Source organism: Podarcis raffonei, chromosome 6 (assembly GCF_027172205.1).
Source record: "Podarcis raffonei isolate rPodRaf1 chromosome 6, rPodRaf1.pri, whole genome shotgun sequence".
NCBI lineage: Eukaryota > Metazoa > Chordata > Lepidosauria > Squamata > Lacertidae > Podarcis > Podarcis raffonei.
Window position 1 is genome coordinate 77,813,455 of NC_070607.1, and position 27,569 is coordinate 77,841,023.

At 41.9% G+C, this 27,569-nt stretch overlaps 2 protein-coding genes across 6 annotated transcripts; one reads left to right on the forward strand and one right to left on the reverse strand.

The window, feature by feature from the left end:
* Positions 1-438: 438 nt before the first annotated feature.
* SERINC3 (serine incorporator 3) lies at positions 439-11,810 on the forward strand. Of its 3 annotated transcripts, none has more exons than XM_053394125.1 (11): positions 445-614; positions 2,970-3,019; positions 4,398-4,559; positions 5,413-5,573; positions 6,257-6,336; positions 6,932-7,069; positions 7,662-7,831; positions 8,507-8,597; positions 8,957-9,140; positions 9,718-9,942; positions 10,992-11,810. In XM_053394125.1, exons 2-11 carry the CDS (start codon positions 3,011-3,013, stop codon positions 11,128-11,130), a joined length of 1,359 nt encoding a protein of 452 aa, XP_053250100.1. In that variant the 5' UTR covers positions 445-614; positions 2,970-3,010; the 3' UTR covers positions 11,131-11,810. The 3 variants fall into 3 exon arrangements, with proteins under 3 accessions (XP_053250098.1, XP_053250100.1, XP_053250099.1); XM_053394124.1 differs by having other exon boundaries at positions 446-614; positions 2,967-3,019; XM_053394123.1 differs by lacking the exon at positions 2,970-3,019 and having other exon boundaries at positions 439-614.
* A 1,499-nt stretch (positions 11,811-13,309) lies between these two features.
* TTPAL (alpha tocopherol transfer protein like) lies at positions 13,310-21,859 on the reverse strand. Of its 3 annotated transcripts, none has more exons than XM_053394126.1 (5): positions 21,740-21,859; positions 18,623-19,077; positions 16,113-16,306; positions 15,477-15,587; positions 13,310-14,724 (listed from the first exon to the last, which is right to left on the reverse strand). In XM_053394126.1, the coding sequence occupies exons 2-5, from the start codon at positions 19,059-19,061 to the stop codon at positions 14,449-14,451; spliced, it is 1,020 nt and encodes a 339-aa protein (XP_053250101.1). In that variant the 5' UTR covers positions 19,062-19,077; positions 21,740-21,859; the 3' UTR covers positions 13,310-14,448. The 3 variants fall into 3 exon arrangements, with proteins under 3 accessions (XP_053250101.1, XP_053250103.1, XP_053250102.1); XM_053394128.1 differs by lacking the exon at positions 21,740-21,859 and adding an exon at positions 21,076-21,447; XM_053394127.1 differs by lacking the exon at positions 21,740-21,859 and adding an exon at positions 21,046-21,447.
* Positions 21,860-27,569: the final 5,710 nt, after the last annotated feature.

Sequence of the window (27,569 nt, forward strand, 5' to 3'; positions counted from 1 at the left end):
CTGCCTGGTCCCGGGTAACGCCATCCTTCAGGCGCAGCCCATCCATCAACCAAGCTCTAAAGAGGCTGTTGCCAAGGCAACCGTTCGCACCAACGACGGCTAATCCCATTGAAGACAGGCGAGGGGGGAAAGACCCTTCTCCTCCGTCCCACCCCCTCGAAGAGACCAAGATCTCTAATAGGCCAACCGCTGACAATAAACGCTTGTCCTTTAAAAACCTTATAGCCAATCAGCGTCGCTCATGGTCACTGCGTCACCGTCAACCCTGCTGCACATCCCTCCTCTCTTGTTTTTTCTTTTCTGTTTTTGTTTTTTCCCCTTTTCCGGCCTCGCGACAGGCTGGGCCTCGCCTCTCCATTGGTCGGCTGCTCAGACCCCACCCCCCGATGATCGGGCCTGCGGCGCCCGGCCAATCAGCGCGGCCCGGAAGGGTGGCGGCGGCGACCACAGAGCCAACAACAACGGCGGCGGCAGAAGCGGCTGAGGCGGCACCAGGCCCGGAGAGGAAGGCGACGGAGTGAGGCGGAAGCGTCCACGCGGGGGAAAGCAGAGAGCGGAGGGGCTGCGTTGCCGCCATGGGGGCCGTGCTAGGGGTTTGTTCCTTGGCCAGCTGGGTAAGTACCTGAGGGGAGAAGGTCGGGTAGGCCCCGCTGGGAGGCGGCTTCCGGACTGAGGGAAGTAGGCCGCGTCGTTCCCCATCCCCTGTTTCCGACCTCCAGTGGGTGTCAGGGTTGCCGCCGTTTCCCACAGAGGCTGAGGGGGCGGCCTCGACAGACGTTCCCAGGTGTCTTTTGCGGCTCTGGGGTTCAAAGCGAAACCTCCATGTCTAGGAGCACTATATCTCTATAAATACCGCGACAAATAACTCGTTGTCCAGGTTTGGGGCCTCGCAAGAGCCCTTGCCTGATGGCTGCTGGACCTAAACGGACCTTGATGCCACATTCCGATGCCCGTTTTACTCGCGAGTAAGCCCACTCAAGCTCACCGACGCTTGCTTCTGTGTAGATATGCTTTCGTTTCGCCCGAACCAGGCCGATCCAGTTTCGTTTGTATAATCGTGCCTTTCTTCGCTTCAGATTTATTTATTTGAATTTGTATACCACTCTTTCTCCAAAGGGATGCGGGTGGCGCTGTGGGTTAAACCACAGAGCCTAGGACTTGCCGACCTTTCGGCGGTTCGAATCCCCACGACGGGGTGAGGTCCCGTTGCTCGGTCCCTGCTCCTGCCAACCTAGCAGTTCGAAAGCACGTCAAGGTGCAAGTAGATAAATAGGTACCACTCCAGCGGGAAGGTGAACGGCGTTTCCGTGTGCTGCTCTGGTTCCGCAGAAGCGGCTTAGACATGCTGGCCACATGACCTGGAAGTTGTCTGTGGACAAACGCCAGCTCCCTCGGCCAATAAAGCAAGATGAGCGCCGCAACCCCAGAGTCGTACGCGACTGGACCTAATGGTCAGGGGTCCCTTTACCTTTAAGCCCCACTCAAGCTCACTGAGTCTTGCTTCTGTGTAGATATGCTTTCATTTCTCCCTGTTAGGCCGATCCAGTTTCGTTTGTATAATCGTTCCTTTCTTCACTTCAGGTTTATTTATTTATTTGGATTTGTATACCACTCTTCCTCCAAAGATGGTGGTTTGCAACATAAAGATACAAAGTTCAGCACACAAAATACATAATAATAAAAAAAACAAACCAGTAACACTTCCCCCTCCCACCAACACATTTATAAGGCCATGTAGAATGTTGGTCAGCCTAAAGATATCGTGAAGGCGCCAGACAAGCCTCCCTTCAGAGAGTATTCCATAAAGGGAGGGGGGAGCCATCCTATTCTTATATTGCCACCTCTAGAACTCTTGTGGTGAAAAAAGGCCTCAGATGATGATCACAGGATCCAGGGCGTTTTGCAATACTGGGCTTCCCCAGTATTACAAAAATGAATGAAAACTAGTAATGGCAGGTTAACATCAAATCGGAAACAGGATGGGGTATTTGGATCTTCACTCTTGTAATATGGCAGTGGTTTTTTGTGGGATACTTTAGAATTGCTTTTTTGGCATATGTTTAATATTTCTTATCTATAGCTTTAAAAAGAATAATTCTGGAAGTGGTCGCTGTACTAAACATCAGATTTTTTTGGGGGGGGCTGTGTTTTTTAAAATTATTTTTGCCTACTGTTTGTCTTTATGGCAGGGAAGGAGAGTTCATTTGGACTGTGGTTCTCTTTCCTCTCTTCCCCAAGACCTGTGATTTCATCTCTAGGAATGATGTTAGTTCCTAATCCAGGAAGTGCTGGCTGAGTCATAGCCTTCTCAGCACGTTGACAGCTAACATTTATCCATGAGCTTTTTCCTGTGTAAGCAGGTATTACAAATCCAGTATTAGGTGACTGTCCTTTTTTATCAACTTTCTTGGTCTGGCCCCATTTGGCTGTTTTGGATGGGCTTAGTAGATCACCCAAAATTTTTATTAAAAAATATTTTTTTTGAAACTAGGATCTCTACAAGCACAACCGTGGTATGTTCAGAATACAGAATGTGTGCTCATCTGCAGTAGCACTGAGGCATTTAGAATAAGCAAGCTTAATTCAGATTAAGTGATGGTAAATAGGCAACATCTCTTTAAATAAGGGAGAGCTGTCATAGCCAATTGAACAAAGGATGGTTTCATATTTCTTGTCATCAGAAAGGGCATGAAGCTTAACATTAGCAGCTATAACGCCCTCCAAAGTGCATCCAAATATTAAGACTTTTTATTACATAAAAGTAAGCTTTTTTGTGCTGCCAAGTTATCAAACGTTTCGTAATTCACTGAAATGATGACATCAATTTGCAAAGCAGTTCCTTGCGCTTGAAAGAACAGAAAGTTGTATGGAGATATTCCTCAGCGTTTCCATGACCTCTCAGAGTAGTGTAGAAATGAGTTACCCTCACCACCAGCAGTTTGAGTTGCCTATTTTTCTTTTTCCAGTAGTAGTTTGGAGTTAGTCCCTATCAAGAGAGAGTTATGTGCATATGTGCAAGGTATTGTGTTCCTTTGTTTTCAGGCATGAGTAAATGGAGTGTGCAGTGTGTGTGCATGAACCTGAGGCATGAGTCATGGGCATGTGCAACTAACAATAAACATGCAATACAATAGTTTTACAGCATCCACTTCATTGATTCTTAAAGTGGCTGCTGGGGTATTCCAGTGTACCTGTGAGAACTGATAACATGCCACCAGAAATAAGTTTATTCAAAAGCTGCTGTAAGACGAAGGCGCTCATCTGTTCAGGTAGCAACCCATAGTGTATCTGCATGGTTCACTGGTCTGCCTTTGCTTATTTCCAGCCAACTTTCCACCAGGAGTAGAATTAGCAATAAAATATACGTTAAGCAGCACATTCAAGAATAAAACAAGATGGATAAACTATAATCAACGATTTCAATTGGAACTAGCGGTTGCTTTTTTCCTCTTAAATCAGCCAAAAAGGCTGCCAGACATTGACTGCTCTTTTTATGAAACACGAGGCTTAAAGTGCTTGTTTGTGGATGAACCAGTTTGAGTTTTCTTTATTTTCTTGTGACTGCCCAGATATATGACTTGTTATAGAATATTTTAATATATTTCAATTTTATTTTTGTATGGCTCTAATAATTTTCTACAAATCATCTAGTTAGGGATGGTCCTTGATCCAGTGTGCAAATGGGGTCAGTAGCAAAGGGCACCATTTTTTAGCTCTGGCTGGTTCCCCAACTACAATGCTATCTGACAAAGCTACAGTTTGAAAAGCCATTTTAAATTTAGAGAATGGTTTATCCGTAGAGAAATAGCACAAACCATTCTGAAAATCTGTCAGCCATTAAGGAACATGTTGTGGTTTATGATTATTTTACGTACACAATTTGGACACAGTGCTAAACCATATTCTCTTTCTAAAAACTAACTATACTGGTTTATAAGGTGGCGATAGGTTCATGGTGGTGGTAGATTGATAGATTTAGTGGGACGCAGGTGGCTCTGTGGTCTAAACCACCAAACCTCTTGGACTTGCTGATTGGAAAATCAGCTGTTCGAATCCCCATGACAGGGTGAGCTACCCTGTCCCAGCTCCTGCCAACCTTGCAGTGCAATTATATAAATAGGTACCACTGTGGTGGGAAGGTAAGTGGCGTTTCCGTTGCGCCAGAAGCGGTTTTGTCATGCTAGCCACATGACCCGGAAAGCTGTCTGTGGTCAAACACCGGCTCTCTGGGCCTGAAAGCGAGATGAGGGCCACAACCTCATAGTCGCCTTTAACTGGGCTTAACTGTCCAGGGGTCCTTTACCTTTTATATTCATGTGACTCTATACACAGTATGTACTTTGTATGTAAGAGTTAACACTTAAGATAATATTTTCATTTCCATTTCCATTCTACAGATACCATGTCTGTGCAGTGGTGCATCATGTTTGCTGTGTCGCTGTTGTCCCAACAGCAAGAACTCTACTGTGACTCGGCTTATTTATGCCTTCTTGCTTCTACTAAGTACTATTGTTGCTTGTATCATGCTGGCACCAGGAATGGAAATGCAGCTTAAAAAGGTACTGAGACTTTTTGTGACTGTGTTTGTAACACAAGTCACGGTGCACAGATTCACCTACATATCATATGGCATGCAACAGAGACTGAAATACAAGATGATAGTATTTTCATTAGGCTCTTGCTGTAAGAAGGGAAGGGCAAGTGGATTGTTTGACTGGACTCATATTCCAGTGTCTTACCTCAGCTAATATTGGAAGAATGTTCCATGTATAAGCTGAAGATCTTTAGATTTATTTTGCTAAGCTTCAGTCAGCTGCCTTATGCAATCTCTCTCTTCAAATGCTATTTCACTAGGATTCTCTGGTTTGCTGCAATAGTAGTCTTTCCCTGCTTAGGTGTGTACCTCTTTTGCATGTTGGTGGTTGGGGGCCCTGGGGCCTTCAGCTGATCCTGCTTTATTGTGTTCATTTAAAGATGAGTTTGTGTTATGTCACTGCATTAAAATCATACGAGTTGGAACGGTCACCTAGTCCAACCCCTTGCAATGCAGGAATCCCAACTAAAGCATCCATGACTGATGGACATCCAACCTCTGCTTTAAAACCTTCAATGGAGAGTCTAGAACCTCCTGAGGGGTTATGAAACTTCTAGTCTGTTTGCCATAACACAGGGTGATTTATGTGTAGTTTGTGGGCTTTATGAAGCCCCAAAATACTATAAAGTGGGCCACCCGTTTGGTAGTGCAAAGAGAACATCAGCTTTCATTTTTCATCAGCATTTCAAATCTTGTTGAGCAATGGAAGCATATGCCAGAAGTTCAGTAAAATGGTGTGTTGTTATTATTTTGTAAGGTGCCTTCAAGGTCTGCTTCAGCTGAGAAAAATCTTGGGATTTGTTGCTCTCTTCTTTCAGGTGCCTGGATTTTGTGATAAGGTGGTTCACTGTGAAGAATTGGTTGGCTACAGAGCAGTCTACCGAGTCAGTTTTGCCATGGCGGTGTTTTTCTTTCTCTTCTCGCTAATCATGATACAAGTGAAATCAAGTAAAGATCCAAGGGCTTCTGTACATAATGGGTAGGTTGGGAATGTGGACTGGTCTCTTCTTTCCTCTGCCCAGAGCATTAAACTCATAAGCACAGAAAATGGCCAAGTAAATAGGTTCATGTTTTACTGAGTGGGAGCTAGTGCCCCCGTGAGGCAAAACAGAGGTATAACCAGTAGCTTCTACTTTAAAAAAAAGATACTCATAGACTAACAGCAAATCCAGTTAAATATATTCTAGCATTTGTGGGGCACGGTGGGCTTTATGTTCACTGGATACTAGGCATTAAGTGGGCAGCTTTGATGGGGCTTCCCTTTGAGATGTTAACCTAACACTTCCATTTGAGGCTCATCAGTCCTTGGCTCCTGGGTGCTTCCCCATTCTCCTGTGAGATGGAGCAGGCAGGCCTTGGTGGAGATCTGGGACCATGCTCTCACCCCTAGGTTAGGGTCTCTAGGAAGGGATCACCAGGGGGTTATTTACCAGGAGCAGGTGAAACGTACAGTGTCTAAAAAGACAATATGTCATGAATATCTTGAAGTAGACATGGGGCTTCCTTTTAGCTAAGTGAGATTAAGATTGCAACCCAAGTAACTATGCAGGCATATACGTGACCACCTATCTTTATAATACTTTGGCACATCCCTTAAAGGTGCTTGACTTTGTTAGCTTAAGAGAAATTATTCTAATCAGTGTTCTGTTTTTTAAAAAACAGGTTTTGGTTCTTCAAAATAGCTGCCATTGTTGGCATCATGGTTGGAGCATTTTACATTCCAGAAGGACCTTTCACAACAGGCAAGCATTGATGGATGAGGAAATAGAATTTCCCTTAGCTGTTGCTATTAAGTGAAGCATTTGGTATTCAATAAAGTGTCTTATTAAGCGTTGATTCAGTTGTGCTCATGCCTCGGGGGGCGGGTGACATATGAATTCCTTAGAGTAGTCGCAACTATGGTGACAGCTCGTATTTTACTGAACTGTTCTTTTTAAAAGAATTGGGTTCATGAAGAGCTGGAGCTTATTAAATGCAAAAGTTTTTAGGAGCATATACGTTTGCCCACTCACTTAGCAGATAAAGGGCTGGATTCACCTAATGAGCTCTGTAAGCCAAAGTTTACACAACAGGACTTTCCTCCTTTTGCCCTGTGTACCCGTTACCCAAAAGTGACTCGGAGTAGGGGTGGGTCAGGAGAACACCAAGAATAGTGTACAGAGGACAGAAAGTGGGGATGGTTCTGTCTGGTAAGCTGAAATGCTTGTGGGGAGGAAACATTCATCATAGCAAGATGCTGAATTCCACCCAAAGGCTCTATAACTTCCTTTAAATATATTTAGCCAGAGGTTGTCAAAAGTTAAGAGGTTGATTATAACATTCTCCTTTTCTTTCTAGCATTGTTTGCTATTGGCACTTGTGGCGCCTTCTGCTTCATTTTAATCCAGCTGGTACTGCTTGTTGATTTTGCGCACTCCTGGAATGAATCCTGGGTTGAACGAATGGAAGAAGGAAACTCAAAATGCTGGTATGCTGGTAAGTGCCATTTAACTAGTGAGTAGCAAAAATCAGCAAGAGGCAAGAAGTTTAGTATGAAACTCTGTGTTTATTGGCCAGCGTGTCAGCATTGTTGATAAAAGAAGTTTGGGCCCAGTGAAAGAAATGGGATCCACACAACATCTGCTAAACATTGTTGCTTAAATGCTATCACTGTAGCAAGGTGTGTGTTGGGTGTTGCATAAGAAGTTGTGACATTCGGAATGAAGGATATGTCATTTAAATCTTAACTTTGCCAACGTCTTGCTTGCCTCTGAGCAAACCAGGTAGCTGCTCTTCTTTCATTACGGAGGAAATACGTGAGATGTTGGTGTGATTGTATAGCACTTTTGAATACTAAATGTGTTTATTAGTAAATAATTGTGAAGGCAGCCATATAAGCTAAGAAAATGCTTTATAACTAATTTGTGGTATTCTATTATGCAAGCCCTGCGGAATGTCAGTATTCCCCATGGAGGAGAGGGATAATATTTTCCTATTTGAAACAGAGTCTTAATCGGTGTTCTGATAATCTTTTGAAAAACTGCATTGTAATTTAACAATTGAACGTTGAAATGTGCTTTTCCTTTAGCTCTGTTGGCATGTACTGGCCTTTTCTACACCCTGTCCTTTATTGCCGTTGTGCTCTTCTATGTCTTCTACACAAAACCTGATGCCTGTACTGAGAACAAGTTTTTCATCAGTTTTAATATGCTTGTCTGCATTGCTGTGTCAATCATATCAGTCCTTCCAAAAGTCCAGGTATGATGAATTCTCCATTGGATTATTCTGAGGGATATAGGTTAGGATGACTTATTCGGGCTTGTATAAATATCCTTAGTTAGATGTGGTTTTTATCTTGCAAACACTCAGGAGGAGTAGGTGAGTGTGTGGAGCAAAACAGACTATAAACCCTTTGGTAAAGCTGTATAACACTTGCTGATATTGCTGGAGGGAATGGTGGTCATGTAATGTACTGTTTTGGTGCCACTGAACTACAACTAGTTGAGGATCAGTATAATGTTTAGCTGATTGCATTGAGACGCAACATGACAGCAGACATTTTATTCGAGGGCTGGGGAACACAACTAGCAAGATTGCATAGTCATTCATAGAAGAGTTGCTTGCAAGAAACAGTTTTGGATATTGAAAGAATAGTCTGGAGGCTGTACTAAAAGACATGAAATAATATATGTGGGTAGGGGTGGCATGAGAAAAGTAACTCTTGCCCATGGAAACTGAAATATTTCTCATCAGTTCCCCAAGTAGTTCTTGTGCCTCTACTCATGCTTCATATTCCCCTCTGTACAGAAGCCTTAAGTTGTAGTGAAAGTGAAATCTTTCCAGTCAAGGCTAACCAACATGGAGTTAAACAAAAAAGCGATCTACATGGTTCAGGTACAGTTCAGTTATATAAAATTTGCTTGTCTCAAACAGGAACACCAGCCTCGTTCTGGCCTTCTCCAGTCTTCTATCATTACTCTCTACACGATGTACCTCACTTGGTCAGCCATGTCCAATGAGCCTGGTAAGCTTTCATAAGTGCAGATAATTGTGCCTTCAAAACAATAATGGTAGTGGAGACACGAAGGAATAAAAATATACTGAATCTTTGAGTGTATTAGGAATTGGAACCCTGCAGGCTTCTAAGAGATGCACAGTTTGGTTAAGTATGAAGGCAATAAATAATCTCTTGTCCGGCTACTTCACATCTGGAAATCATATATACTTTGTGAGTTCATGATGGGGGAAGAATTAGATCAAATTCCAAGTTTTTTATAGAGCATTTTCACTATGAGAGGCAAAGAGATTCTGGGTTTATTACTAGGCTATAAACTCTCCTGAGAGTGAGCACTATTTTATAAATCTGTGGAATTTATTTTCCAGAACGCATCTGTAACCCAAGTCTTCTGAACATCATCAGCCAGATTGCTGCTCCTACTTCCATCCCAGCAAATGTAACTGCTATTGTACCTGTTGTTCCTACACCTGGACCACAAAAGCTGCAGTGGTGGGATGCACAGAGCGTTGTTGGACTTACAGTCTTCGTACTTTGTCTCTTGTATTCCAGGTAACATTTGATCTCTGTAGTTTCAAAACTTCAGGCAGATTCTTGAGAATCGCATCTTAGGTTTAGGCGTAATGAACAGGTGGCTGCTGTGTTTTGAATCAAGGTAAACATTAACTGAACATAAAGTTAGGCGCATTTCATCAAATTGTTGGAGCAGTAGGGTATCTTATGCCATTAATAAAGTATTTGAGCTAGACTTCAACTGTAACGGAATTCCATGAATTTTTATCTCTTCCCAGCATGGCTGGTGGTCAAGAAAGTTGGGAGTTGTAGTCCATCCATTTCTAAAGGGCCACAGTTTTCCCACCCGTTCTAAGGATTTTTAATGTATTTTTTACACTTGTAATTCATTCCTCCTCCCAGAGTTGAAAGCAGATTATATGTTTTCCAGCGGTCTCATTTCCAATCAGCTTACATAGCCAGGTCTACTTAGCATCTGTGGTAGAATTGCATTACATACTTACAGACTCAGGTGTTCTTGGGCACTTTGAATAAGGCTAAACAATTTACTGGTAGATTTCAACTTTCTTATTCAATCTGAAACATTTAACACCCTCTTCCTTGAACTGTTTTGCAGTATCCGATCTTCCAACAACAGTCAAGTGAACAAACTGACTCTGTCGACAAGTGACAGCGTCATTTTGGATGATACTACCGGAACTGGTAGTGATGGAGAAGATGGAGAAATTCGCCGGGTACCGGATAATGAAAAGGATGGTGTCCAGTACAGTTATGCCTTCTTCCACTTCATGCTGTTCCTTGCCTCCTTGTATATCATGATGACTCTTACTAATTGGTACAGGTAAGAATAGTTTGCGGAGATTTAATCAGATAGTATAATATTGTTGCTGACAAGTACAGTGAGGTTATCATAATCATCTCAAATATTAACTACTATTTTTAAATTTACTTTCTTAAAAAATGGGAACCTAGGAGTCTGCCTTATACCAAGTTGGACATTAGTCCATGTTGCTCAGTATTGTGCACACTGACTGGTAGCATCTTGCCAGGCTTTCAGATTGTCTTTCCCAGCCTTGCCTAGAGATGCAAGGGAAACTATCTGATCTTCCACAATTACTGAATAATGGTATTCTTTGACTGCTTTAATGCCGAGAGGTTTACATGCATTCTCTGTAATCTTGCGACAGCTTTATAATGAAAGTCAGTTACTTCCATGTGTGTGTGTGGCTTACCTAAAGTCACCCTGTGAGTAAAGCCAGAAGCTTCCAGCTCATAACGTGTGCTTTGATATGCTGCTTCTAGTTGTGTATCAAAATTGTAGGACTTGCATCTCTATAATAAAGTAGGATAGGTACTTGGTGTATCTGAGCCCCTTTTATAGTTCATAGTTCAAGATAGTTATCTGAATGTAATGAATTCATAAGTATCTAATGAAGTATATTAGTAGTCTCATTTCCCAGCCTTGCTGATTGTTGTAATTAAAAGAAACACTGTCTCTACAATTCCTGAGTGTACAATAGATATGCACATAGCCAAATTAAGTTTGAAATCAAGGTAGTGGCATAGTACCTGCTTCAGTCTGTATGACATATCTTGTCATACAGCTGAATCTCTTTTTGTTTTTCCTGTTAAGCCACTGTGATATTCTAGCTCTGACTATTAACTCATTAAGCTAGATAGTTCTCTTATGCTTCAAACTGCATGACATCTTGTCAACTGCTAGCCCGCTTGGGCACTGACAGGAAGAAACCGTTGCTTTCATGGGACTTACTTCTGAGTAGACATGGTTACAATGCTCATGTTAGTCACCCTAAGCCCTAGTTTCTTGCATGAATAAATTAGGCTTTAAGTTATGGCTTAATTCATTTTTACCATTTATTCATTCCACAGCCCTGATGCCGAATTCAAAACTCTGACAAGCAAGTGGCCAGCTGTCTGGGTGAAGATCTCCTCCAGCTGGGTTTGTCTCCTCCTCTATCTCTGGACCTTAGTGGCACCTCTTGTCCTTCCTAATCGGGACTTCAATTAAACGATAATTTCTCTGAAAGCATAGAAACATGAAGTTCCTCTCTGCTGAAAGCCAAATGGTCTGTATCGCTTCTTGGAGCCAAGGCTCCAGCCATCTCTCCTGCAACATATACAGATGAATAGAAAGCTGCTAACTTGTATAATGCTTGATGCAAAAATCTAAGCTCTGTACATTTTGATATGTTTAAATGAAAGCTAGCTTTACCATTAGTCTACTACAGCTGTGCTGTTTGATACCGTAAAAAAGCCAGTAGTGTAAACAACCGAGTTGAAAGAAAAATTGCTTGAGCTTAAAGTAATATATTTTAAAGTTATTCTAATGCTTCAGTATATGGAAGTGAAAGCCATACTGCAGGTGTACATTCCACTTCAAGAAAACATGTTTAATGGCGTTTTAACATACAGAATCTGTTTTTCTCAATGGAGCAGCATGCTATGTAGTATGGGAAGTTCAAATCATCAATTTTTGGATCACTGTAGAAGACCAATTTTATAGAAAAGTTCTACTGAACTTTAGTATTTGTCAGTTAATTCCAAATGAAGTATCTACTATGCTTTAATTAAATTATATTAAAATAATTTGAAGTGCTTTTTTGTCTAATATTTGCGATGTGAGTAAAAGCCAGTGCATCGTTTTGTCAATCTTGGCATTTGCACTATAAACATGTTTGATTAAAATTACCTGTTCAGTGTCTCTTTATTTTGGGCAGAGGTATGAAAAATCCTGTATATCTTTTCAAACCACAGTTCAGAGAATTCATGTCTGGAAATTGGGGTAATGAGCACCACAGAATGGAAGATCAGTTGTTCTCTCCCTGAGCTGCTTTTAAAAAAATTAATCCAATCCCCCCTTTCACATACCTTGATGGCTTCAGAAGGCAGTCAGATCCCATTGTGTTAATTGTATTGTCAAATATTGTCTTGAAATAATGAGGCTGTCTTAAGGTAGATGGTTTAATATCCACTCATGCATAAAGTTACAATTAAACTATTCCTTTTATAAAATGCAATATAAAAATAAATTCTCACAGGTGTCTACTGTAACCAAACACCTGACTTCTACATACAGCAAAAGGCAAAACAAATACTGAAACAATTTACTTAGCAAAATACCAAAACTGACTGACGGAACAGTAGAAATAAAGCACCTCAACTACTATTCTGGAAAAAACCTCAAAAATTTTAATAGTGCCTGTCAAGCCCACTGTATAAATTCAAGTATCTTTCATTTTCTGTTAGACTTAAAGGCAATTTGACAGTTGTGGTAGGTTACCAATGTCTCTTTCTTAAGGCCTGGTACTGTTTCAATACGACCAAATAATTTCTTAAATAAAGGTCGAGGATACATTAGATATATTAGCTGCTAATATCTCTACTTGAAAAATTAGTGCATTAGTATAAACATAATACCTGAACTTTAACTTCTGTAACACTATGCTAGCTGTTTAATTTGCCCCAAATTTAGAGGGACAGTTTAAATTAAAAGATGAGTTTAGATCTTTTTCTCCACAATAATGAACTTCATCATTCAGTATCACGTGTTTTCACACTTCTTACATGCACAGGAGCTACCTGTGACTGCCAGAAGAAATATTTACACCTAGTATATCCATTTCAGAACACTTGTAAAAAGCTTTGAGTAATAATAATAAAACTTGTTTCAAATGCCTATGATGGCCTATTTTGATAACATACCACATAGTATAATCAAAATTGCCAAAATTGCTTCACCTTTTGGCAATACAGAGGCAGATGGTTATGCTTTTTTTTTTTTAATATGAGGGGAAATACAAGTTTGGCACTGACAATACAAAAAGTCCACCAGCTGAAAACCTTATATTTACAATAAGCACCAGTTTCTGGTCTGTAGTTGGCACTAAGTAAAAGCCTCTGCAAATAGCTCCAACCATCTAGTTGAAAGTGCTAAAAGATGAGGTGGTAATAAGTGTTGACCTGCCTCCCTCTAAACATGAAACAGCAGTCAATTCAATCTCCACAAAGGTTTCAGGCTGAAGTGCTGGATGTCACAAATATCTAAGTTAATCTACAACTCAAGACTATGAAAGAGGAGGAGGTTGTGTACATAACTCCAAGACCAAACACACATGAGATAAGCCACGAATAAAAGGAAGACATAAAGCACTAATGCACATTAACAAGGAGAACCATGAAGGACGGACAAAAGGAAGCCAATTTAGCACTGAGGTCCAACTGATAACATCCCCCCCTCCACACACACACACTGAACGGAAAATAGTTACACTTACAAAACAGAAATTGTGCTTGTAAAATACCCTGTCCATTTGGTTTACAGAGACTCAGAAATAAACACGTCTAAACAAGCATCCTTGCTTTGCTGGACAGACATCTACAACTATGACAGTTTCTGTATTACACCCCCCAAGACCTATGGTAATAGAATTCTATAACTAAGGCAGGGTATTAACTGGCAGCTAAGCTAATAAGCAGAATTACCTGTCCCTTTCAGTTGGTCCTGGTACAAATTCAAGTATGGGCATAAAAACGGTGTACAGATTCTTTAATGCTTTCTATTAGGCAGAGTGAACATGTGCTTTCATTGATTTCAGTGGTTTTAATGATACCCACTGCATTTGCAAACCCTGTCTGCAAGATTCAAGTCTAAGGTTTGCATCTCAGTGGCAACACACCCCCTACAAGAGAAGAGAATATGCTTATATGTGGAAATAACTGAATAATGATAGCGATAATCAGAGCATGTCAAACCAAAGTGTATCAGAATGGCAGCCCAACATTTACTCCTAGAAACTAGCCTGCCGTAAAACAGCTACCATTATATCACACAACCAATATTATTTCTTCTCTAGGGAAAGTCAGTACTGTATAATGCATTATGATGCTTCTGCTTTGTCAAAACTGTTGGCCATTTTAGCTCTTTTCAGCCTGAGAAAGTCTAGCACTTTGACCCTCAACTTGCTCATTTGGAAGCAGGTCTCATTCATTTCAGAGCAACTTACTTCCAAATAATTGTGCTTAAAACCTTGGCATTAGCAACGTTCCTTAAGTCACATGACACATTTAATCGTAGGGGATGCGGCTGTTTGCAAAGGGTCAAGAAACCACAACGTTTACGGTGCCTCAAAACTGCACCCTTCTCCTGGATTGCGGTAGAACTTCACCTTGCTCCATAGCTTCCCCTTTTTAATTGGCTTTGGTTCCAATGTAAAGTGCCTCCCTCAGCTGTCTCTACCCCTAGGCTACAGTCTACCTAAGAACAAGGCAGAGTTCAAAATCCCTTTGTAAACAGGAAGGTGACCTTTTGGAAGCTTTAACTGCTATGTTAATAGCAGGAATAGAGTTGTGTTTTCAAGCTTCGCAAAGAGTCATCACATTGCTTCTCATCAATCTCCCCAGTCAATAATGGGTCGAGAGGAGAAGAGTCAGTGGAGGGAGCCAGAAGAGAAGCATCATACAGGAAGTCATCCTCTGAGGCCAGCAGCAGCTCATTCCAGGCAGAGATATCCAGTTTCCCTGCAGTGCCCCCATATTCTTCAGGTAGAATCCATGGTGGAAGGTTGTGGTGAAGAGAGCTCAAGTCTGACCCATGAAGAAAAAACTGAAAAAGAAAAACCCAGGAGTTTCAACAACACAGGTTCAGTATTCTTGAAATAATAATGTAACACTCTGATATAGTATTCTTGAAATAATAATGTGATACCTCAATTTCAAGAAATTCAGAGTATAATTCACATTGTGTATCCAAATAACTGTGGCAACAAGAGACCAGGCTGATCCTAATATTAAATTGTGACCCACCCTGGGGCCTGCTGGTGAATGGCAGGAAACAAATTTACCATATTGAGCTCCCGTTGCTCAGTCCCTGCTCCTGCCCACCTAGCAGTTTGAAAGCCCGTCAAAGTGCAAGTAGATAAATAGGTACTGCTCCGGTGGGAAGGTAAATGGTGTTTCTCTGGTGCGTAACCCCAGAGTCGTCCACGACTGGACCTAACAGTCAGGGGTACCTTTACCTTTACCCACCTGGTTGCAACAGCCACTACTCCTCTGCCATTGTAAGCTGTGCAAGGTGGGAGAAGATAAGAGGAGGCCCCTTCCAGCTATGCCAAGTAGAATTCCATTGGTCACAATTACACTACAGATATATGCAACTTGCTAGTCTGACCTCTATGAATGAACAACAGCCTGTCTGCAACATTAGCCACTTTCGTTGCGTCTTTTGGACTGTAGGCCTTTGGGGCAAGAGTTGTCTTGTGTTTACTGATGTTATGTAAGCTGCTCTGGCAGCATTTTCAGCTGACAAGCAAGATTAAAATGCCTTAAATGAATGAATAAATAAAAATAGCCACTTACCCGATTTGCTATTTTCTCTTTCAGAAAGGGTTTGATGATGGCAAAAATTCCCTTGAATATTCGAGGTTCATTTATAATATTGACAGCTTTTATTCTAATAGGAAAGCCATCCTAAAAACAACAACAATACGAGTCAGGTTTATAAATACTGGTTACTTTATGAATAGCTTTTACCAGTTTTCAAAAACACACATTTAATTTACTGATGTATGAACTCACAATGGAACAAAAGTAGCTCCTTACAGAAGATCTGTAGGCAGCAGGCACATTTGTGAAGATTCAATTTTTTTATTTTTATATATACTTGTGAAGATTATAGAACGAATGTGTGCTGTTCATTCTTACCACCACAAGATAACACTTTAAAGTACACACACGTCTTATCCAAGGTGAAATATAATATTTTAAGAGAAGATACCGATTACTCGAACCTTCATAAGGATCTCTTATAATTAAAATCCAGGTTTCTTTCAATTGAAAATGAAGACTGTTTCAAAGCTAAACTATGCTCACAAAGATATTCCACTCCTTTGTTGAAACCCACCCATTTCCATAAGCACCTGTGTCAAGTGAAATGGCTTTTAACATTTGTTGGTTATATAATTATTTTTTCCCCTTTATAGATTCAGATCTTACCTGAAGAATTCCGATCACTTTTTTGCCTATAAATGGACCAAAATGAGATGCCTTAGACAAGCTGACTCCTTTGTAGTCTGCAAGGATAACAATTCCATTCACCTGGGTCTCTTCAGACTGAATGAGCTTTTCTAATGTTAAGTATATGGCACGAATATTTTCAGTAATTGGGTAGTTACTTGGGATCCATCTGTCTATGGTTATAAGACAGAGATGATAAGTTGCAAAGCTGAATAAACCAACAGTACATTTCAAAACTGAATTTTCTATTTGTCTTATAATGGTTAGTCATCCTTTAACAGTCTCTGTCCTAATTCACATTAGTTCTTCATTAAATAAAACCCGCAGATGCTTCAAGAAGCTGATCTTTTCATATGCTTTGTGCTTGGACTTCTGGAGCAAAGCAGGGCGTATATTTAAGGACAGGTGATGTTCATTTTCCTTGGGGGGAAATGATGTATTATTCAGTATGGGAAAAGGTAGAACAGTATGGGTAGAACAAAATCTCAAGGATGTGTAACAATAAAGATTTTAATGCTCCAACCTATTTCAAAATACAGTTGTTGATTATTCAGTTGGTTATACAGCAGCCTCAAGAACAAAACTTTGCGCTTTTTTAAGTGCCTCTCTTAAAGAACTGTGTTTCAAAACACCATGCGATAATAAAATATTTATGTTTGTGTATCCTCATGATTTCATCTCTCTCCCACCCACCTAATTACCATTAATGGTATTTTTTGATTTCTCAAATTCCATGCAAACAATTTTAAAATAAAAATCTAATACTGAGTGAATATAGATACTGGAGCAAGTAATAAGACAAACTTAATATATATATATACCCACTACTAACTTTTGTTGATATCTAATTATATGCCTCTCAATACTAAAGGAGAAAGGTGAGTTTGAGCCATGAGGCAGGGGGGTAGGACATTTTATTATTTATATCATTTGTTTATTGCATAAAGTTTATACACAGCTTGTGTGTAAAAAAACCCAAAAAACGTCAAAACAGTTTACAAAAAGATAAATCAATAAAATCAAGAAGAATTCACAACAATAATTTAAAACATACAAAAGTTAAAATACTTAAACAGATTAAAATTATTTCACCTGGCTAGGTTTATCAAAACAAGAATGCTTTTTTGCAGGCACCCGGGATGCGGGTGGCGCTGTGGGTAAAAGCCTCAGCGCCTAGGGCTTGCCGATCGAAAGGTCGGCGGTTCGAATCCCCGCGGCGGGGTGCGCTCCCATTGCTCGGTCCCAGCGCCTGCCAACCTAGCAGTTCGAAAGCACCCCCAGGTGCAAGTAGATAAATAGGGACCGCTTACCAGTGGGAAGGTAAACGGCGTTTCCGTGTGCTGCGCTGGCTCGCCAGATGCAGCTTTGTCACGCTGGCCACGTGACCCGGAAGTGTCTCCGGACAGCGCTGGCCCCTGGCCTCTTAAGTGAGATGGGCGCACAACCCCAGAGTCTGTCAAGACTGGCCCGTACGGGCAGGGGTACCTTTACCTTTACCTTTTAAAAGAGCACAGTGAAGGCACCTGCTTGATCTCAACAGGCTGGGAGTTCCAAAATTGGTTGCCTGTCTTTCTCTATCTGGGCTGTCACCATGCATGGTGTTGGCCAAAGGTCAGCACAAGATGACTGGAGGTTTAAATTACTAAGAGGCCAAATTGTCAGCCTCAATCCATAAAACTGTCGTCACCACATCTTTTCTCCTACGTCAATGAACTGGACCCAAAACATAACAGCAGTAGAGTAACCAATCAGGGACAAATAAATCCCAGCTACTTTCTTCAGCAGTACACTGTCCAAACCATTCCACTAGAGATCAAAAATATCATACTCCTTTATGGTCTGTTTAAGGCAGGCTACTCAAAATCGAGTTTCTTTCAAAGATATGTCTGCACCAGTGTTTTAGCTCACAACTGTAATTTGAAATATTTTTGGTGATTTCCTCAATGATAATATATGCCTGAAAATACTATATGTATGTACTGAGGATGTTTGTTTTTGTTAGCTCATATATTATGTTACAACATACTATATTAGCATTGAAAACATATTCTGTCTCCTATGTACAATTCAGATTTAAGTAACAATTTAAAGTGTTACTTTAAAAGACTGGTGTAACAAGAAGAAAAAGTAAATATTTATGGAAAGCCAGGAAGGAACAAAAGGAAATGTAGGATTTTAGTCCTCTAGAAATTATATAAGTACAACGAATAACAACAACAACATCCCATCTCCTCATACAGAAATTACAGATTAAAAAATGTGTTCTGAAAACTGAACTCCCTGAAGTACGTGAATTAATGATACAGTTCTCAAGTCATTAACTGCATTTCACTGGATTATGCAGTAATATTAGTAATAGGGGAAAGAAAGCATAAGCATCAAATGAAATATTTATATCTTTTTTTAAAATACGAATTTGGTAGCAAGTCACAAGAAGCAATCCTAAACAGTTAACCAAAGGCAGGGGGGAGAAGTATTAAAAAAAATACCTGGGCGAATGCAAACAACATGGCGTCCTTCAGTATCTAAGTGAGAAAGCACAGTGACAAAACCAGACTCTAAGGCAGGCTTTATAGCAGACGGTTTCAGGTTAGTAAAAACCTCAGGCCAACTCCTCCTACAGCAGTGATAGTTCACAAGGAGCTGAAGTGCCCGATCATAATCAAACTTCCGGGCTCTAAGGAACCTGAGCAAGAAAGCGTCATCTAAACATGTTCCCAGGTTAGGATAGTCTTTGCACACCATGTCTCTGAGGGCTTGAACATCTCGAAGCCGCCACTCAGGTTTTTCCTGCAGCTCTTCACGTGCCTTGGCAACAAGTTCAGCGGACAATGAGCACACATACTTTGGCTGATCTGGCAGGACCTCAATCTCTGACAGAGATCCCACAGAGGGACTTGGAATGGTGCCATCACCATTTCCTGACATTGGTTAGTGGGAAAATCTGCAAGAAGATAAAAAAACAACACCACAATACTATGAACAAACAGCATCTAGGAAAAGTGGTCAGAAGTGTCTACCTAATCTTCCATATAAGTCTTAAGTATTCCAAAATAAAACACCTATTTATTGGTTCTATTTGGGCTTAAGAATCACTCTGAAAGATTCTTTAGTCAGCTCTGATTCAGAGCAATGTTTGTACAGGAATAGCTCCACCTACCCCATTGCTTATGACAAGATACTGTTAGATATCACCTACCACATAAATTTGCATATAAGATTTCATTTCAACTTCAAGGGGAAGGGTGCTTTTCCACTAAGAGCTGCAATATTCTGAAAGCGATGCAGAACTAAGTTTGCACGAATGGTAAGCCAAACTATTGCTTAATGCAAACACATGAGCGTGCGAACTCTTGGAGAGGAGATTGTGGCCTCAAGTCTTTTACTGCTGAGGGTTAAGCATGTTATAGGAACCTAAGCTCATAGTTTCTCTCATTCAGACAAAGGATGAGCTGTAATCTTGTTCTTGGTTTACAATTCGTAAGAAGAGCCTGCTGGATGAGGCCATCTAGTCCTGTTTTCACAGTAACCGACCAGATGCCTATGCGAAGCCCACAAGAAAGACCTGAGCGCAGCACAACATATTCTTCTCATGGTTCATCTGGAGCGAGACAAAATATGAGCCTGGGTTCAGACAACACATTAAACCAAACATCCCTAATGCAAGAGAGAAAGGGAAAGCATGTGCTATTTAAGAGCAGTATCCAACTATTAGTATTATGCCAAAATTTATAGGCAAATCTATTGTTATTGTTCTGGGGACCAAAGCTGTAACTATTCCTTGATAATGTGAAGTGTTAAAACTTGTCAAACCTAAGGTTATGAGCTGACGGGGGGAAAGACAGGTGAGGATAAAGGCAGAATTACAACTGCATGTTACAACAGTCCCTCATAAAAACACAAGACAAGCCCTGCCGGAAGAAACCAAAGGTACATCTAGTCCATTATCTTGTTTTTCATAGTAGCCAACCAGGCATTTCCTAGAAGCCCATAAGCAAGGGCATGCAGGCAGCAACCCTCCCACACTGAATCCCAGAATCCAGAAGTCAAACAGAGCTATGCTTCCACCAAGCATTTAGGTGCCATATACCCACCATAACTCACAGCCAATGACGTGTTTTCCCGCCCATTAATCTGACTAGCTGCATATATCTAAAGCACTTGCTCCTTAAAGAATCTGGGAACTGTAGCTCTCTGAGGGGTAAAAAACTACAGCCCCTGATGTTCTTTTTCTTGGGGTGGGTAGGTGTTGCTGCTTTAGACCGCCACTTTCTTTGAAAGCACATGACTCCTCCCAATTTCGTACACATCAGGCTAGATCCAGACCAGGGCTGGATTTAGGATTGATGAGGCCCTAAGCTACTGAAGGTAATGGGGCCCTTTATATGTCCAGCTGTCCTTTGTCAACAACAAATTGTCACTGTTTTTGTGTGTTGAATATATACTATATGGTAATTTATGGACCTAATAGGTCCATACATAACACAAAACACTGTTGCTGTATGTAGGTTTTATTTTATTTGTTTTTTATCTTCTATTTTGGAAATGTACATGCAGGTTTTTCCCCCTTTAATTTTTTTGGGGGCCCCCAAGAGAGTGGGGCCCTAAGCTATAGCTTGTTTAGCTGGTACGTAAATCTGGCACTAGATGTATGGCGTGCCCACCGCCACCTTCTCTGAAAGCACATCTCTCCTTGCAATTTCATACAAGTCAGGCTGGATCCAGGCCACGCCAGCCGCACTTCCGATCCCACTGAAAGCAAAATGAAGCGAAGAGAGACTCCCAAGCCCCATATGCATAGCTGTCAACGTTTCCCTTTTTTAAAGGGAAAATCCCTTATTCTGTTCCCCACCCCCAGATACTTTTTATTGCTTTTTTTTGTAACAACAACCAATAAAATAAATACTCTTACATTCAAAAATTTGTATGTCTTCTTATTTACCCTGTGCCTTATTGTGCCCGGACTTCCTTCCATCCCTTCAACGGTTTTCATGTCTCAAATCTTTTCTTACAATTTCTTATTTACATTCCATCCACATCACAAGATTTACATTAACCCTGCTACAGTTTTTAAATTCTTACAATTACTCCGTATACATTCAACAAATTTACTCCAATCCTTTCCGAACTTTGCTTCTTTTTGGCTCCGAATCTTATAAAATCAATTTCGCCAATTCTATGTATTCAAACATTTTTGTCTGCCACTCCATTAAAGTTGAGATTTCTTGGAAAATCCCTTATTCCGAATAGGATTCCTCGCAAGAAAAGGGAAAAGTTGGCAGCTATGCCCATATGTTTCAATGGAACTAACGAACGTGACCCAGGTAATTGGCTGAATCGGGGCTAGTTTCTCGTCTTGAATCGCCTGCCCGTTTCGTAGAGCGGCCCTTTCCCCGCTCCCACCCGAGGGAAGAAAAACTCTCCCTCCTCGCGAGTAGCCTTTGGAAGCCTCCAGTTCCCTGGGAAACCGCGCGCGGCTTTTGCCGAAGCGACGTCCAGGAGGCAGCCCAAGTCCTCGGCTGGAGCCCCGCCACCGCCCGCCAGGCCTCCCACCTCAGCAGACGCCGACACCTCTCTCCCTCCCTCCGGTCTCCCCGTCCCCTCACCGTAGCTCCAGCTCCACTGGAAACTGAAGGGACACTTTCCAGGAAGAAAACCCGCTCGCGACCCGGAAGCACTCGGGTGACATCACAAACCTCGGCCCGCCCTGAGTGAACCTAAGAAGGCGCGGGTGGGCGGAGGGTAAACTAGGTGTGTGACTGGGCGTGCGCGGAATTCCTGGAAGGCGGCGCAGTTGCGGAGCAAAGGGCCGCAGTCTGTTGGTTCGGAGCCGTAATTCCGGTTCCCGATGTGTGTCAGGGTTTAGAATCCACCTTGCGCAGGGTCAGGGAGGGTAGAGGAAAGGACGGGAATGCAAGCTCTAATAAGGTAGAGTTAAAGAAGAGGTAGCGTTTTGTCTTTTTTTAATTTTAAAAAAGGATCGCAAGTCCTTAGAAATGACCCTGCTTTCTATCTATCTATCTATCTATCTATCTATCTATCTATCTATCTATCTATCTATCTATCTATAATTTTATTTTATTTATTTTATTTTATTATTTTATTTTATTTTAATTTTTTTAAAAAAGCAGAAAAAGCAGAAAAGAAACTGGCCAAAGGGCAATTCAGGAAAGACTCCTCCAGGGCACTTTTAGTGTGTTTGCTTGTCTTTGTACTTCGCACCTTTAAAAAGTTAATTTAAGGGCAGGGTTAGATATGTTGTCCGGATTCTGCGGCAGGGCTTTGAAACATGACCTAAGGCTTTTAATGTAATCATGCAATATACTTGGACTCAATAGGTGTTAGGCAAAAGGAAGCTTCTCTTCTTACATTAACGCTCAGTGCTTGTTTTCATTACCCCTTAAATCATTCTTCTCCAACCCGGTTGTTTTGGACCACAACCCCAGAACATCTGGCCCATCAGATTGTGGGGTGAAACATCTGAAGTCAGTGGAAGACCTACAATTTTGGGTCCCTGAAGCATGGGCATAGCCAGGATTTATGTTGGGGTGGGGGCAGAACCTCAATTAGTTAAGTATTTTTATTTATTTATTTACTTGACCCCCTTGGCAACGCCCATGCCCTGAAGCTTGAACTGTTATGGGGGGGGCCCTTCGCAACCAGCAACAAGGTCTGAGTAGCCACTGTTATCTTCAATGGGGCCGCCCCATGTCAGGTCACCACAATTTATTTCTTTTTTAAATTAACTACTACATTTCAGATTGTATTGGATTACCTCATATTACATGAAGCACATTTTACAAAATACTCTTTTTCTGGTTTTTCCTAGCAACATATTCAAGTACAGTTTCATCATATGAGAGCTTTCCTGTGATGTCATTTTCTAGCGACAATATACATAAAGAATTTAAGCACTCTTTAGCAGAACAGCCAGCTTACCGTGACATCCCACCTTTGCAACATCTGTGCTACTGACTCTCAAACGTCGGGGTTGTTGAATTATATACAACCAAAAAATAATCAGCTTGATTTTGTTAAGTGATGTGGACAGTGGATTAAGGGCCCTGGAGCTTAAACTTCCTTAGATAGGGAAGATAGGGCTGCCATGCATCCGGAATTTCCCGGACATAGATGGTATTTTGCTGCCGGAAACAGTGTCTGGGCAGAAATTGTAGAAAATGTATGGGAAAATCCAGACGTGTTGTAAGTGTAGAATTTGCTCTCCCCCCCCCAAAAAAGAAGCAGCTCAACAATTACCCCCCCCCAAAAAAGGGGAAAAAAATCTCAACAACTTTTGTATCTGGGTTTTCACTTTTTGAAATATGGCAATCCTACCTTAGTTTCATACAGTCATACCTTGGGTTGCTAATGTGATCTGTGCGGGAGGCACGTTCGCAACCCGCAGCGTTCACAACCCGCAGTGCTGCATCTGCTCATGTGCATGACGCAATTCGGCACTTCTGCACATGCGCGTGACGTCATTTTGTGATTCTGCGCATGCTCGAGCGCTGAAACCCAAAAGTAACCCATTCCGATATTTCCAGGTTTGGCGTGGTCCTCAACCCCAAAATGCGCAACCTGCAGCGTTTGCAGCCCGGTAGTAGATTCAGCCCTGTCTGGAGAGCATCGTGGGTGGCAACGCCAGCTGTAATCTGTTCCAGTTAGTTCACTTAAAACATTTGACCAGCAGAGGGTGCCAAATGCACGTCACAAATTGAAGCAGAGCTGCAAATGCGTACAATTCTCATACAGTATACAGTGGTACCTCAGGTTAAGTACTTAATTCGTTCCGGAGGTCCGTTCTTAACCTGAAACTGTTCTTAACCTGAAGCACCACTTTAGCTAATGGGGCCTCCTGCTGCCGCCACACGATTTCTGTTCTCATCCTGAAGCAAAGTTCTTAACCCAAGGTACTATTTCTGGGTTAGCGGAGTCTGTAACCTGAAGCATATGCAACCTGAAGCGTATGTAACCTGAGGTACCACTGTAGACTTACTTCTTCCTGTAGGATAGATTTAAATTCGCTTTTAGGCTCATCCCAAAATACTGAATGAATGACACCATAATGGCAGGCCTAGAAGTAACCCAGAGGCCTGAAGAGCATAACGTAAAAATGGTGTTTAGTAGAGCTGGCCGATCCTCCGTTTCATTGTCTGTAACCGGTATGGCGTTCACATCATGATAACCGGTTTCAGACTTTTTGAGCTGCTGATACACTGCGGCTCCCCAGCTGCTGCCAGCTCAGCGCACTTCCTTCTCACTGCCTGCCTGCGCTGTGATGGCGGCAGCCAGGGAGCTGCAATGTATCGGCAGTTGCCTTCGCCCAAGCAGGCGGGCTGCATCTTTCCTCTTGGGGCGGTGGCCACTCCAGAAGGAAAGAAGCAGCCCACCCAAACAGATGCATAGAGAACATGCTTCTCAGGCTCTGTGGCTTGACTGCCGCTTGCTTGCCTTCACCCGAGAGGAAAGACTGCATCTTTCATCCCAGAGCGCCCGACCGCCCCAGAAGGAAAGTTGAAGCCTGCCTGCTTAGGCAAAGGCAGACACCTTTGAGGGAGGCCTGATGCATTTCCGGCTGGACGGGCGTCAAAGCATCCTTGAAACGCTCAGCTGAGAGGGAAGCCTCTCGCCCCCCCAGCTGAGCGAAGTTCTGGTGCTGTGCTCCCCTGTATTCGCTGTGGCAGGGAATCGTAGAATGGCAGAACTGGAAAGGACCACGAGGGCAACAATGCAGGAATATTTTTTTGCTCAGTGTGGGGCTCGAACCCAGAACCATGAGAATAAGAGCCCTGTGCTCTACCAGCTGAGCTATAGAAGATATTTGATGGGAGGGGGAAAACTGGCGAGATCCAGATTGATTGTTGTGGGGGTACTTTGTGATTTTTAAAAGGAGGACTCTCAGATACACACAAACACACACATGCACTTTGCGAGGCATGCTACAGGAGAGGGGTCTTAACTGTGTTTGATGAATGCAGTGGTTACGGAATACAGCGGTACCTCAGGTTACATATGCTTAAGGTAACAGACTCCGCTAACCCAGAAATAGTGCTTCAGGTTAAGAACTTTGCTTCAGGATGAGAACAGAAATTGTGCTCCGGTGGCGCGGCGACAGCAGGAGGCCCCATTAGCTAAAGTGGTGCTTCAGGTTAAGAACAATTTCAGGTTAAGTACGGACCTCCAGAACGAATTAAGTACTTAACCTGAGGTACCACTATATCGAGGGCAGAAATGCGATTGTGTGTATGTGATGGCAAACTTTTTTTTGTGGCAGCAGGTCAGCAGCACTGAGCGCTGGGGGAGAGAGTCCTTTTTGGGAGTCCTCCTGATGTTCCCCGAAGGAGCAATGTGCATGATGGTCGTCTGCTAATCACACATTGACTTGTGAACCTTCTGAGTCAGCAGCCAGCAGCTCTGCTTAGTGTGGTGTGGCAAATGGTGTCCTTGAGGTCTTCTGATGCTGCCCTGGAAACCAGACAGGATCCTAAACGTTTCCAAAACATGGCAGCAGCACTCTGCAGTTTCAGACTCCTTCACTGACTGCAAAAAAAGTAATAATAAACACCAGGACAGAACTGAAGCCTGACTCCGCAGAAGCGCCACTGCCTCCTCTTAAATAAACAGGAGCATTAATGGGGTTTGGCTGAGTTGCTTTGATTAATTTTTGAACTCAGGGAGACGATTTGGACTTTTTCCTTGGGTGAAATTTTATCACCAAGGTCAGCTTTCTTATATATAAAAAAACCCCTCAAAATATACTTGTAAATACATTCAAATGATCTTCTGTCTGGTCCCAAAGTAATCACATTTCATTCCATCAGTAAAGACATCCTGTTAAAACATCCATAAAACGTTCAATTACTTTAAACAGATTTGTTTTCTTTTTCCCTGCCACCAAGGTAAATTCAAGCATCTGAACACAATCCAGAAGAAGTTTAGGAGGTTTGGTTCCCATTTAAATCCATGGGGCTTGAAAACCTGGGTGTGCACATTTTAGGAGAGGCAAGCCAGTCGTTGGTGTGTTCAGCATCATAATTTGCACACCTGATACCCACAAATCACATACAGAATGTGCCAGTCCCCTTGCCAGTTCCCATTTATTGATTATTAACATTAAATCTGCTGTCAGTCCTTTCACCTACAGCTCTCAGGTCAATTTACAACAATTTAAAATCCAGAATCAAAAAGCATTTAAAACAGATTAGTCACAGAAATGGAGTGGCCCTTTTTATTTATCATGGTTGTTTATTTCATTTATGGATTGCCTGCAATAAGGCATCCCAAAGTGTGCAGGGCACAATTGCACGTACAAAACCACTGGGCAACCTCCAGTGCACTTGTGCCGTTCGCTTGAGGATTTATACTTGTGCAGCAGAACTTCCCCTCACCACTCTCCTCCCTTTGCGCCTGCCCCAAATCTGCTCTGGAGGAGGGGGGAAGCCCAGAACAGATTTATGGGGTGTATCGTATGTGGAGACCAGGGAAAGCTCCTGTGAGCAAGCGTGACTTCTTCCACTAACAGAAAGAATAATAGATTTAAAGTCTCGTGCTCTACCAATTGAGCTATTCCAACTGAGCAAGGGTTACCTAGCGCTCCATTGTTTACAACCCAATTAGAATATTTGAATAAATAAGTGTGTGTGTGTATCTGTAGTGCATTTACAACACCACCACCACCACACATATAAAATCAATTTAGTTCCAATACAAATGACGACTAGAACAATTCCTAGTTTCTTTTATTGGGCTAAGAATTGGCTATTTCTCTCTCTCATTCCATCTGACAAAGTTTCATGAATTCAAAAGTCCATGTGCCACTTCATTTACCTGAGCCACCAGGCAGTACCATCCTATGGATGCTATGATGATCTTAAATACAGAGCAAGGCTATAGACACACCACATGTTTAAAGTGCATTCTTCCACCCAAAGTATCATGGGAAATGTAATTTGTTAAGGGTGTTTGGAATTGTAGCTCTGTGGGTAAACTACAGTTTCCAGGATTTAGGGAGGTGCCTCAAAAGTATGGAATATTCAATACGAAATATAATAACGAGAATTATCTTAGTTACAGAAAACCCTGGAAGGCTGCCACCAAACTCAAGCCAATTCTGAGCCTCGACCTGCCCACCTTAGGAAACAAGAATTCAGGATTGGCCCCTTCGCTCTCTGCAATGCATGCTGATTATCTTTATTGCTGGACTTGTTATGTTTGTTCAGTTTTGAGATTAAATATCTTCCCCAGGCTTTCTCTGTTTGAAGATATGCCCAGCTTTCAAATCAACCACCTCCCTATGGTTGTAAAAGGTTTTATTGCTAATGGTGGAGAAGCTTTTGTTGTTTTTTTTAATGAAGAAATGAAAACCGAAGATAATTTTCCCAGGCTGAGAACCTGACGTGAGTCAAGAAGTGAAGACCATTACATGGAGCCCATTAA

What these genes read in the sequence shown, in the direction of transcription:
- TTPAL (XM_053394126.1), bottom strand. Translation starts at nt 19,061, where the DNA reads ATGTCAGGAAATGGTGATGGCACCATTCCAAGTCCCTCTGTGGGATCT. An exon ending in TGTTGTTTGCATTCGCCCAG is followed by an intron (nt 16,307 to 18,622) that starts GTATTTTTTTTA and finishes TTATAACCATAG; the next exon opens with ACAGATGGATCCCAAGTAAC. An exon ending in AAGAGAAAATAGCAAATCGG is followed by an intron (nt 14,725 to 15,476) that starts GTAAGTGGCTAT and finishes TTTCTTTTTCAG; the next exon opens with TTTTTTCTTCATGGGTCAGA.
- SERINC3 (XM_053394123.1), top strand. Translation starts at nt 576, where the DNA reads ATGGGGGCCGTGCTAGGGGTTTGTTCCTTGGCCAGCTGG. An exon ending in TGGAAATGCAGCTTAAAAAG is followed by an intron (nt 4,560 to 5,412) that starts GTACTGAGACTT and finishes CTCTTCTTTCAG; the next exon opens with GTGCCTGGATTTTGTGATAA. An exon ending in AGCCATGTCCAATGAGCCTG is followed by an intron (nt 8,598 to 8,956) that starts GTAAGCTTTCAT and finishes TTTATTTTCCAG; the next exon opens with AACGCATCTGTAACCCAAGT.